General features: G+C 54.7%; 1 protein-coding gene across 3 annotated transcripts in view; it reads left to right on the top strand.

Annotated features, from left to right (window-relative positions):
- The window catches only part of TBC1D8 (TBC1 domain family member 8), a 115144-nt gene that overhangs the window by 84297 nt on the left and 18309 nt on the right, over positions 1–12538 (top strand). For all 3 annotated transcript variants that reach the window (XM_058278196.2, XM_058278197.2, XM_071208738.1), the window contains 8 exons: positions 617–790; positions 2181–2331; positions 3906–4120; positions 4954–5071; positions 7463–7748; positions 8427–8556; positions 8728–8826; positions 9860–9928. In XM_058278196.2, coding sequence (XP_058134179.1) covers positions 617–790; positions 2181–2331; positions 3906–4120; positions 4954–5071; positions 7463–7748; positions 8427–8556; positions 8728–8826; positions 9860–9928 — 1242 coding nt within the window. The remainder of the gene's footprint in view (positions 1–616; positions 791–2180; positions 2332–3905; positions 4121–4953; positions 5072–7462; positions 7749–8426; positions 8557–8727; positions 8827–9859; positions 9929–12538) is intronic.

The following is a 12538-nucleotide window of genomic DNA, read 5'->3' as shown; positions in this document are numbered from 1 at the left end:
AGAGGGGTGGATAGACATCTCCCTGCAGATGGGAGGGGTTGCTGGACCCCCCACAGGTTGGAGGAGTGGATGGGGCCCCCTCCCACACAGGCTAGAGGGGATCCTGGGACACTCCCCTCCTAAGTTAGAGGGTTGACAACCCCCTCAGAGTTTGGAGGAATTGATGGGCCCCCCTCCCCCAGGTTGGAGGGGATGCTGTTGTTTGGGGGCAGATGTAACCTGCTCCAAGGCAGGCCCCTCGTTGTCCTCATGGGGGGACAGCTGCTGAGATGGACCCAGGCCCCTGCTCTTCCACATCCTGCCCTCCACGGAGCGGCAGTGGGTAAAGGAGAAGGGCCCTTCTCGGCTGTGGTGCGCTTTCCTGGAGATGGCCACCCTGAGTTTAGGGGGCGAACGGGGAGCTCCATTGCCGAGCGCCACGTGCCTTGCTGGCCACCGCCAGGCTCCGGGCGGCACAGCCTCCCTGGCTCCAGTCCCGTTGCACCTGTTCACCTGTCTTTTACCCCTTAAGTCCTAAAAAGGTAGGGACATTGAATCTGCCCATACACATCCATCCAAACATAAAACAAAAATTGCCCTGTAGTTAAAAGCAATTCATTTCTTTTGTGCTGTGCAGGCTTCACCTGTGTTTCATTCAAGCATGTGCAGCGACCACAAGTTTGGAGACCTTGAATTGGTGTCTTCTCCAAATAGCAAGGAAAGCGAGAGAGAGAAGTGCCCGCTGCTCAACCCCGAGGCCCTGCTGGCTGCCTTCCAGCAGTCCGGCAGCCAAAGCCCTGACTCCCCACTGGTGGGTGAAGCCGCTGTCCTCTTTGGGCACTTGCAAAGCTGCCCCTTCGAGGGGCGTGGGCTGGAGCAGGGCCTGGCCGTGCAGAGTCCCACCTGTCAGGCTGGTTTTGGAAGGTAGCATCTGGGTGCCAGTTCTGCCAGGACCGCCGGGGAGCGGCCGTGGCTCTGGGTCTCCAGGCATCCTGGAGCAGTCACTGCCCTTGCTCCCTGTGTTCCCTTTGGCAGAAAGTGACAGGGGCCAAGTGATGCCAGTTGCGTGAGTGAGCCTGGGTGGGCCGAGGCTGTGGGCAGACCGGGGGGGTGGGTGGCCCACCTCAGCACCCTTGAGGGTCCTTGGAAGGGCTGCACCGCCTCCTGAGGCGCTCCTGGCCGTCATGTGGGCTCCTGGGCGCAGAAGGAGTCTTCCCGCGCGTTCCTCCTCCTCCTCTCTAGTGGTCTCTGTGTTCTTTCCTGGTTTTGGTATTTCTTTATTGTCTTCTGGACAAGAGGACACTGTCTTGCAGTATTATGGACTTAAAAATATTTTTTCTTACATTGATTCCTAGTTTTCCTCTTTGTAGACATTTGAGGCAAATGTCATGGGTCATAAGGTAAACTGAGTGAGAATGGTACTTTGAAACAATGCCACAGAGGGCGGGACGCCCATGTGTCCCATTATCTTACCCTGTCTTCTCTGGTCCCCCTGGGGTGCATCGTGGCTCCACAGGACTGATCGTTATTAGCCATTCAAGGTGCACTTTATACCTGGATGCTCAGTTAATTCTTATTGACAGAGTTCATGAAAATATTGAACACAGGGGTACTTTTCTTCCATTATAGGAGAATGCAGGTAATTAAAAGCATATATAAACGTCCTCTTTAAAAAGAAACTCAAAAATACCTGCCACCAAGGCTAGCATAAAGTCCTTTCGGGTGCCTGGGGAAGTAGTATCTTTGTCATTGCTGATAAATGGGACTCATGTGATTTTTTTCTCAGGTTTCATTTTTTCCCCTGGTTGCCAAGAAGCTCAGGGTGACTCCTTTCTCCTGGATCCCCATGGCCCCCTGAGCTAGTTTGGTGTCCGCGTGCCCTCTACCACCCCTGTGCCCCCTCTCCTCTTGCTCCTTCTGTATTTATACATACATATTCTTACTAGCCTTGTCAAGGAAAGTAAATTTTGTCGTAGTAAATGCTGCCTGGGCTCTGGACATCTTAAAGGCTGGTGTTCCTCTTCACCTCCTCGGGGCCTAGGAGAGGTGCGAAAATATTGGTTGAACAAATATAGGTTCCATTACCCGTGATTGTCGATTTCAGTATTAAAAAGGCGTCACCTCCTCTATTGTGGGTTGTGGCTGGGCTTGGTGGGGGTGGGACAGACTTCTCGGTACCTTGAGAACGTTTCCATTTCCAGTCCAGGGAACAGATCAAAATAAGCCTGTGGAATGACCACTTTGCGGAATACGGCAGAACCGTGTGCATGTTCCGCACAGAGAAGATCCGGAAGCTCGTCGCCATGGGGATCCCCGAGTCGTTGCGTGGCAGACTCTGGCTCCTATTCTCAGGTAAGCGTTTCTGGGGTCTTCACGCCAGACGTGACCTGAGAAGCTGACCCAGGAGCAGAGGTCTGGGCTGAGCGTTGTGGGTGTGCAGGAGGCACTGATGCTGTGAAATTCCCAGCAGAAGCTGGGCTGCTTTAGTGGGGCCCTGGAGTCAGGGCTGTGGCCACTGGGCTGCCGTGTCCTCCCGCCCGGCCGGGGGTCTGGGCTGAATGATCTTCATTATACACAGTGACGAGGACCCTGTTAGTACCTCGGGGAGCAAAGGCACGTTGTGGACGTGAGCTTGGAGATGGATGAAACAGGAAAGTCTCCCCAATGTGTTCCCTGCAGATCCTTCCTTCCAGCTCTCCTTTCTGCACACAGCCACACACAGACTATTTTTTTTTTTATTTATTTTTTATTTCTTTCCCCATCCCCAGGCCTCCCCTGCCCCCTGTCTTGGTTGTCAGCTCTCTGTGTCCATTTGCTGTGTGTTCCTCTGTGTCCGCTTGTATTCTTGTTAGTGGCACTGGGAATCTGTGTCTCTTTGTTGCGTCATCTTGCTGCATCAGCTCTCTGTGTGTGCGGCGCCACTCCTGGGCAGGCTGCACATTTTTCGCATGGGGCAGCCCTCCTTACGGGGTGCACTCCTTGCATGTTGGGCTCCCCTATGTGGCATGGCACTCCTTGAGTGCATCAGCACTGCACATGGGCCAGCTCTACATGGGTCAAGGAGACCCTGGGTTTGAACCCTGGACCTCCCATGTGGTAGGTGGACACCCTATCCACTGAGCCAAATCAGCTCCTAAAAAGTCTATATACAGTCAAATGCTCTCATTTGACTGCACACACAGACTTTTTAGGAGCTGCTGTCCCGCACACAGGTGACTCCCCTGGTGGTGGCACATCTCCTTTGTCTACAGCCCTGTAAGCTCTTGAAGGAGCGGCGGCTTTTAGCATAAACACGGATGGTTACACGTCAGCGTCCTGGTGATGGGCCGGCGTGGGGCCTTGTGGCCGGGAGTGGGGGGAGGCGCGTGGACTGCCACGTGCAGAGTTTCCGGCATTGCAGGCCGAGCGGGCCCCCTGCTGCTCCCTCCCTGGGGCAGATGGCATCACTGGGACCCCAGTAGCCCAGGCCTCACCCCGGCTCTCCCGCAGGCGCCCCCACCATCGATGGCCGCGAGCCCATGGGCCTTCTGTCCGCTCTCCCCACCTGGGCGTGCAGTGAAGCCACGCTCCTTCAGCGCAGTGGCCCCTCCAGGGGCTCAAGCAGTTCCCGTTCAAATAAGGCGGGAAGGTTGCCGCTAGGGAATGCTGCTCCTAAAAGGCATAGCAATAAAGCCATTTCTCCCACGAGCTTTTCCCCCTCTGTCAAGGCTGTTCTCAGGAAAGCCCCATTGTTTCTTTTTCTCTTGTTTTGTTTTGGAGCGGGCCCCACCGGGAAGATGAAAGCCTTGGGCTGTGCGTGGTCTTGGGATAGCTTACGTCCTTCAAGTCTCCAGGCGCCACCGTGGTCCCTGGACGGGACGAGCCCCCTCCCCGCTATGGCCCCGTCCCCGTCGTCATCCCCCTCCAAAGGGACGTGTCGCCTGCAGATGCGGTCACAGACCTCGCCTCGCATCCGGGCTACTACGGGCAACTGGTGGAGGCGTCCATGGGGAAGCGCTGCCTGGTGACGGAGGAGATCGAGAGGGACCTGCACCGCTCCCTGCCGGAGCACCCCGCCTTCCAGAATGAGACGGGGATCGCTGCCTTGAGGAGGGTCCTGACCGCCTACGCCCACCGGAACCCCAAGATCGGGTACTGCCAGGTGAGCGCCCCGGGCGCAGGGGCCCCCTGGAGCGGGGCCTTGTGCCTCTCCGCGCGGGCACCGGCCCCCAGAGGCGTGGCGGCTGAGTGCGGACGTCGTCTGTGTGTCGCCCGAGTGAAAAGGTTGCCTTGTGCCGGAAAGGGAAGTGCCCCGCCGAGCGGCGTCCACAGCAGGCAGAGCTCAACCCCACTGCCCTTCTCCAGCCTCCGCTCTGGGATGGGACCAGGTCCTTCCGTGGGGCTCTACTCTTTCTAGACTGCTGCAGAGTAAAGCAATGCAGGGATTGCATTAAAAAAGGCAGTGCTGCTTAGGGAGGAAAAGGACGTTTAGGACAGCTCTCAGTGGGTGTAAGATGTCCTCGGAATACTTCCGAGTTGAGGGATGGAGTGAGAAGCACAGAACAAAAGCCAGTCAATTAAAACAACCAGAAACCCAGCACCAGACTGGATGAGAGAAGCTGCTGACAGTTAAAAATAGAAGATTTCAGACTTTGCTTAGCTGTGAATAAGCAGGACCGGTGGGTGAGCGAAGGTGTGTGTTTACAAAGACGCCAGCTGTGTTTGACCCACACCGGGGCGTGTGTTTACGACACGCTGGCTGTGTTTGACCCACGCCGGGGCGTGCTCACAGCCACCCCCACGTTACCAGATGGGGACAGTGAGGGCAGGGCCAGTCGCTGTGCTCACTCTGCCCACATCGACGTCTGAGAGGTGCACGGGTTCCGTGGGGCCGGGGTGTGCCGGGGGCTCCCATCTGCGGTCTTCACCTGCGTGCGTGGTCACTGTGGCCTCCCGGGGGCTGCTTGGCACCTGTCCCCCCTCTATTCCCTGCAGTCGATGAACATCCTGACCTCTGTTTTGCTGCTCTACGCCAAGGAGGAGGAAGCCTTCTGGCTGCTGGTGGCCGTGTGTGAGCGGATGTTGCCCGATTACTTCAACCACCGCGTGATAGGTAACTGCGCCCTCATGCCCCCGCCCCTGGGGAGCGGTGACAGAGCCTGGGGACGGTGTTGTCATGGGCCTTCTTTAGAGAATCCCTGTGCCACTCAGCTAGTCTCTGCACACACTGTCTGACTCCTGAACTTGGAAAACGAACTCGTGATTCCCTGCGCAGTTCTGGCAAAATGGTGGAATAAGGTAAACCGAGCACTGTCTTGCTACAAACATCTGTGAGTTTCGGTTAAAGTAAAGTAAATTACATTAGATGGGTCATGGGACGTGTGAGAAGGAAAGGAAAGTTCCCCAGGTGCAATAAGCAAGTAGAAAAAGCTACAAGTATTTCTGCACTGCTGCTGGGCCTGGAAGGCGAGGGCTGCTTTTCCTGGTGACCCCAGGAGCTGCGGGGACGTGGTCCCTCCTGCAGAGGAGAGGAGCTGACGCCGGGCCAGTGGCGGGGAGCGTGGGCCTGACCCCAGTTAAGAGGTGGCCTTGGGATCCTGCCCTGGTGCCCGCCCCCTGCCCCCGCCTAAGGAGAGGGTAGGGAGGCTTGTGTGTCCGCTTGGGTGCTCGTGAGCCACTGAGCCCCCTGCACACTGAGCCTCCAGCCACCTGGTTGTGATTTGTCTCTATGGCTTAGCACCTCCTGGTGGAGATACTTGGAGGGACATTTTTAGTAATCCACATTAGAGTTGGGGGTGGCCTAAAATGAGGTGACAGCTGTGAAAGCAGAAACAGAAGGACAGACTCCACCAGTGCAGAGGACAAGGTAGGGAGGGGATGCCTAGTGGGTGCGCCCAGAACGGAGGCCTGGGGGCTCCCAGGGTGGCCGGGGGATGGCAGAGGAGTTGGGGCGTTGGCAGGAAAGGAGGTGGCTGCTCTTGGTGACAGCTTCAGGACACTGGCAAGAGTGCTATGAAGAGTAGCACCCCAGCATCTGGGGGTGTCTGCCCCCAAGGTGCACCCTGTGCTCCCCGGGCCCACGCATGCCTCAGTGGTGCTCGGCTTGCCTCCCTGTCCACCTTGTGTCATGCAGGTGACTTTGCAGTATACGGAGTGGCAGGGAGGCGCTGGGCAAGGCGTGACAGTTCACCCCACCGTGACCTGCCCACCCCCTCCGGGACCGGCACACCTGAGGGACCACCCCTCCCGTACAGGGGACCTCTCCCTGGCCCCAGAAAATCCTCTTCTGCCCCTTCCCTGTCAGCCCCTGGCCCACCCCTGCCACAGGCAAACCCTGATGGGATTTCCATCCCGGTAGATCAATCTGGGCTGCTGTCGAACTTGACTGAAAGGTCGTGATAAAGTGTTCCTCTCTGTCTGGTACCTCCACACAACTGTGGCAGGCAGCTGTGCTGTGGGTGCATCTGGAGCTGGTTCCTTTCCATTGCTGAGCAATATTCTACTCTGTGGTCACACGGTCACTTGTTCATCCATTCTCCTATTGAGGGACGTTGGAGTTGTCTCCAGTTTGGGGCTATTAATAAAGTTGCTATGAAAAGTCATGTAGAATTCTTTTCTGTGAATGTGTATGACCATTTCTCTTGTGTAAATACCTGCAAGTTGAGTTACTTGGTCACAGAGTATTAGATGTGTGTTTAACTTTATAAGAAGCTGCCAGTCTCCCCGAGTGCATGAAATATGCTCTTACGCCAGCGCCACCTCTTTGCTAAGTCTTGGAATTGTGTCTTTTGAATTTTAGCCCTCTAGTGGGTTAGAAGTGGTCTATCATGGTAGTTTCAATTTTCATACTCTGATGACTAAGGATGTTGAGTATGTTTTACTGTGCTTGCTGGTCATTTACCTTCTCTCTTGAAGTCTTGGTTAAAATCTTTGGCCTAGTTTTTAAGAATTGGGTTGCTGCCTTATTGCAAAGTTGTAGGAGTTCTTTATTTTGGATAAAAGATTTTGATAAGATGTATGCATTGTAAACATTTTCTCTGCATTTGAAGGTTGCATTTTCATTTTATTAATGGCGTCTTTTGAAGAATAGCAGTCTTTAATTTAGATGAAGTCCAGTTTACATTTTTTCTGTAGTCAGTATCATTGGTGCCTGAAAAGAAATTTTTCCTATTTTCCTGTATTTTCTTCTAGAAGTTTCATAGCATTAGCTTTTATATTTTGGCCTATATATTTTCATATAGTTGACAATTTCTAAATTATCAAATACATTTTTCCTGAATGGTGTGAGGTAGGGGGTAGAATTTCTGTTCCCCAAACAGCTGTCCAGTTGATCCAGTACCATTTTTCTGAAAACTTCTTTCCCCACCGCCTTCCCTCAGTCAGAGCGTCGAAAAGCAGTGGACTGAGCGTGGGCCTCTTCGGAGCTCCGCATTGGGCTCCGCTCCGCTCCCTGGGGTCTCAGCCTGGTGCTCGCTCCTGCTGACGGCGCTCGGGGCCTTTGCAGGGGCTCAGGTGGACCAGTCTGTCTTCGAGGAGCTCATCAGGGAGCAGCTGCCGGCGCTGGCGGAGCACCTGGGCGACCTGGCGGCCCTGGCCTCCGTGTCCCTCTCCTGGTTCCTCACACTCTTCCTCAGCATCATGCCGCTGGCGAGTGCTGTGAACGTCGTGGACTGCTTCTTCTACGACGGCATCAAGGCCATCTTCCAGCTGGGGCTGGCCGTGCTGGACGCCAACGCCGAGGGCCTGTGCGGCTGCAGGGACGACGGGCAGGCCTTGACCGTCCTCAGCAGGTGGGTCCGGCCACGTCCCCGGTGGGCGCCGGCCGTCCCTGGACCACCCCGGGAAGAGGCCGCAGCAGGGCCCCCAAGCCCCGCTCCGCCACGTGCCACTCCCCTTTGGCCTTCCCTGAGCCCGTCCGTTGCGCGCGCCCGCCGCCGGGTGCCGAGGGTGCCATCTTCCCTGCCCCCAAGTGAGGGAGTCCAGGGAGAGGGAAGCTGTAAATGTCCTCTGAGAAGATTCGGACGCGAGTCTCAGTGGACGCAGGGGGCCTGTCACCTGGGGTGGAGCTGAGGGACGCTGGGAAGTGGTGGCCTCGAGCAGCTGCTGGACGTCTCCAACATTCTTTGTGTGGGTGCCAGTGTGTCGCAGTGAAAGGCGCGCGGGCTTGCCCCTGCCTGCAATGTGGTTCTCGGGCGCTGAGGACAGTTTGGATGGCATTTGGAAGGCTGGTCCCCGTTAAGAATGCCTTGTGCGCTGAGTTGTGCAGGTGCATCCAGCGTGGTCCGTTATCGCCCTGGGGAGCCCCGGACCCCACGGAGCCCAGAACGACGAGCGTGACCTCATGGGCCTCTCCGTTTCTCTAAACTGGGGAGCGCAGCCGCTGCCTCCCTCGGGGGCACGGAGGCCGAGGGGCCATGGCTGGTTGGGGCGCCCCGTGCTGCCCGGCTCTAATGGGGCTCCTCGCGCAGGTTTCTGGATCACATCAGGAACGAGGAGAGCCCAGGGCCCCCCGTGGGCGGCCACCACGCCTTTTCCTCCGACGACCGGGAGCCCTGCCCAGGGACGGACATCGCCGACCTGATCCGGGACGCCTATGAGGTCGCTGGACGCTCCCCGCAGCCCTGCGCCGCTCCCCGCAGCCCTGCGTCCACCCCCGTCCCCCACGCCTGGCCCCAGGGAGGAGGCTGCTGGGTGGGAGCTGGGCCTCGAGGGAGGGCGTGCCTCGAGGAGGAGGAGCCCGTGCACCAGGGGCCCCTGGTTTTCCTGCAGAAGTTTGGAGCCCAGTCCGTGGAGCAGATCGAGCACCTGCGCTGCCGGCACAGGATCAGGGTGCTCCAGGGCCATGAGGACACCACCAAGCAGAATGTGGTAAGGGCAGGGCCTCCCGGCGGGGGTGGCTCGGGCGCTGGGCCTTCACCTGGGGGTGGAGCGTGCCCGTTCGGGCTGTGAGAGTGCCAGCTTTTTTTTTTTTTTTGCATTGACGTAAAGACTTTTAATAGGGGTGACTTGTTGTGGAAGTAGCGTGGGTTTCGGTGTCAGACATATTGTGAGCAAATTAACCACGCTGAGCCTCGGTTTCCCCATTTGTGCAATGGGGACACTGTCTACCTTTAAATAGGTTCAGTATTTAAAGTGCCAGACTTAGGGGGCCTGCAGTGGAGCTTCTGTCCTAGCTCTGTCTTTGCTGGCTTTTAAACTTCCATTTTAATTTTTTTTTTTTTTTCAGATTACTTTTTTTAAATTTCTTTCCCTTTCACCCCGTCCCCCTCCCCAGTTGTCTGCTCTCTGTGTCCATTCGCTGCGTGTTCTTCTGTGACCGCTTCTATCCTTATCAGCGGCACTGGGAATCTGTGTCTCTTTTTGTTGCGCCATCTTGCTGTGTCAGCTCTCCAGGGTACGGCACCATTCCTGAGCAGGCTGCACTTTCTTTCGCGCTGGGCGGCTCTCCTTATGGGGTGCACTCCTTGCACGTGGGGCTCCCCTACGCGGGGGACACCCCTGCATGGCAGGGCACTCATTGCACCCATCAGCACTGCACATGGGCCAGTTCCACACAGGTCAGGGAGGCCCGGGCTTTGAACTGTGGACCTCCCATGTGGTAGACGGACGCGCTAACCACTGGGCCAAGTCCACTTCCCTTCCATTTTAATTTAATACATTTGTCCTGAGCACTGACATGTGAATTAGAAAGAATTTGAGGATAAAACCTCTGAGAAAGACGCTGTCAAGTGATCCTGGTCAGGAAGGAGCAGCAGCTGTGGTGGCACCGGAGCCGTTTCCTAAGGGGCATTGGCGTCGCGGCGTGCCTGGTACTCCCAGCTTGGAGGTCTCCCCTCCCTTCTCGGGGCCTTCCCAGGTGCAGGGTATGATTCGCTTCATTTTGGCTTTTTCTTTCCTTAAGCTCCGCGTTGTTATTCCAGAAGTCTCCATCCCTCCTGAAGACTTAGAGGAACTCTATGACCTGTTCAAGGTACGAAAATCTGGGAAGAGAGGGAGTGGGAGGCCTTGCTCCAGGCCTGCCCAGGCGCGCGCAGGTGCCCCCAGGGCCTGCCCTGGCCCGTTGGTTGGCGGCAGAAGCTGCAGCTGCCCACGCCAGCCCCTCGCCTTTGCGGTGAAGCCTCCGCCTCCCATCAGCAGCCCTCTGCTTAGAGGGCGTTGGCGTCTTACCTGGAGCCCAGGCACCTGGGAGGAAGTGGCTGGGTGATCTCTGGACCGCCCAGACAATGCATGGCCCGAGCACTAAAGCTCCGGGCTCTGCCGAGCGTCCTTGGTGCCTGCGACCTGCACTTCCTGCGCGGCTCTGATGGGCACTGGCCTGCCTCCCCCATGCAGAGCGTGACCGTTAGCCAGCTCATCCCCTCACGTCATCTGTAATGTCTCAGGGTCCACAATACACATAGACATAGTTGTATATTCGGGTACCTGGTGTCCATGCCAGCTTTTATTCTCTTTTCCTTGGGTGTTGCTTTTTTATACTTTTCCATGTTGCCATTTAGCTTTTATTATTCTTCCATTACTTTATAATCTGTCATATTGGAATCCTTACTATATGAAGCCATATTTCTCATATTTGGATATTTAGGTGGGTTCCCAGGTTGTGCTACTTAAATCACCCTGTAAAGAACATCTTCAAACATCTTCCTGGAAATGTTCTTGCTTTAATACAATGGAAAAAGCAGACATATTGATCTGCTGTTGATACCCTGACAGTGAAGGAGAAGAAAAAATTTGCAAAAAGTAAGTTCAGTGTTGAAAGGAGTATAGCCTCCAGGACTTTCTGTAGTAAGAGTTCTGAGCCCTGCATGTCCGATCGCCACAGTCATGGAAATAGTAATGACTAGTCGCTTAGGCTTTCAGAAGCAGCGCCTCGATCGCCTGCCGTCGCTGAAATGGGTTGCCACGGCGGGGAGTTTCCCAGCACCCCACGTGTGTAATAAGCAGGACGCATGGCGAGAACAGCTCAGGGCCTCCCGTTAAATCACCTGCTTACAAATTTTATCATTTCCTTTGCTGCATAAGAAGAAACAGGACATCAGTGGTCCCCTGGTGCCCCAGTCCCTGCGACCTCTTTGGCCTTCGAGGAAGAAAAATAGGAAATAGTAGGAATATAAAAGCAAGTGAACAAATGATAGGTTTTTTAGTTTAAAAAGTCTTTTTTAAATTTAGGGGTTTTCTCTTACCTACAACCAAATACAAAAACAACAACAACAACAAAAAGCCACGCCCCTATAAATGTAAGTTATTTTTCAAAATACACTTGCAAAGGAAAGCCAAGTAAAAGCCTTGTGGCTGACGCGCCTCCTTCCATTTGTGCGTGGCGGTGCCTGAGCCCTCCCTGCCAGGCCGGCCGAGCCCCTCGGCCCGTGCAGCAGCTCCTCGTCCTGGTCCAGATCCCCACACCTGACCTTGTCTGCTCTTTTGTGACTTCAGTGGTCCTACTTTAGACGTTTATTTAAGTACTGTGGTAGATCGTGCTCTCTAGTTGGGCTTTATGTGCACTTCTCGTCTTTTGAAGCATTTTATTTCCCAAGGGAAAGGGCCACATAGAAATACCCTTACACTATTTTATAAATATGTGTAGGCTCTTAGAGAAGAGTCCACGCTTCACCCGTGCCTCACGGTCATTCCCTCTTCCTTAGCCTGCAGTGTGCAGGCTTGAATGTTCTGTATGTCAACAAGACATGGTGTGCTCTGGCTGGCTTCTTGTAAATACTCTTTCCTATTAAAAATGAATCATGGAGGAGTCCCGGGAAGCATTGGAGTAGGCAGGCAGGGCTCACCTCTGTCACAAAAACAATGGAGAAAGGGCCAAAATCTGTCTGATGGACCTGCTTTGGGAATCAGCAGGCCAGGACAGTGTTGCACAACCTCCAAGAAGGTGAAGGGCAGAGATGAAGAACCTGAAATAAAAATGTGGGTTGTCAAGCCCCTGTGGTGGCCGGGAAGGGCCCATCCCCCACCTTCAAGACATTAAACGTGGATAAAACCCTTGACTCACTGCAGCCAAATGGGGGGAATAGACATCTTCCTCCCTGTCACCTGTTACAAGGGAGGAGGGAGGGAGCATTGGCCAGCAGACAGTGGTTTCTCTTCTGTGAATTTGGCCAGTAGTGCCTGCTTTGCATTTCTGCTCTGGACACACCTTTAGAAACGTGCAAAAGCAAGGGTTGAAAGAAACAGATCTGTGGAAAAGTTTATTGACGAGTGCCATCTGCTGGCCAGCCATGAAATTGCAAGGAGAAAAACTGCTTTTGGGTCTTTTTAGCCCCACACCTGGGGAAAAATCTGTGCCCCATTAGGGAGTCCTTGGTCGGATTTTGAGAGCTTGAGCTGGACATTTGGAAAGACTTAGAATAAATTTAACCAGAGCTGTGGGAAAAAAAGAAAACATTAGGCAAGAGAGAGAAATTGACCGTCAGAGTAAATTCACCAACATATTCAGATGCTGCCTAGACATCAGCAAAAAATTACAAGCCATAGTAGGAAACAGGAAGAGATGGCCCAGCCAAAGGAACAAACCGAAGTCTTAACAAGATACAGGATTTAAGACAACTAATCAACGATAATCACACAAAAATCC

This window comes from Dasypus novemcinctus, chromosome 17 (assembly GCF_030445035.2).
Source record: "Dasypus novemcinctus isolate mDasNov1 chromosome 17, mDasNov1.1.hap2, whole genome shotgun sequence".
NCBI lineage: Eukaryota > Metazoa > Chordata > Mammalia > Cingulata > Dasypodidae > Dasypus > Dasypus novemcinctus.
The sequence above is the reverse complement of the archived record's forward strand: the minus strand, read 5'-3'. Positions and strand labels throughout refer to the sequence as shown.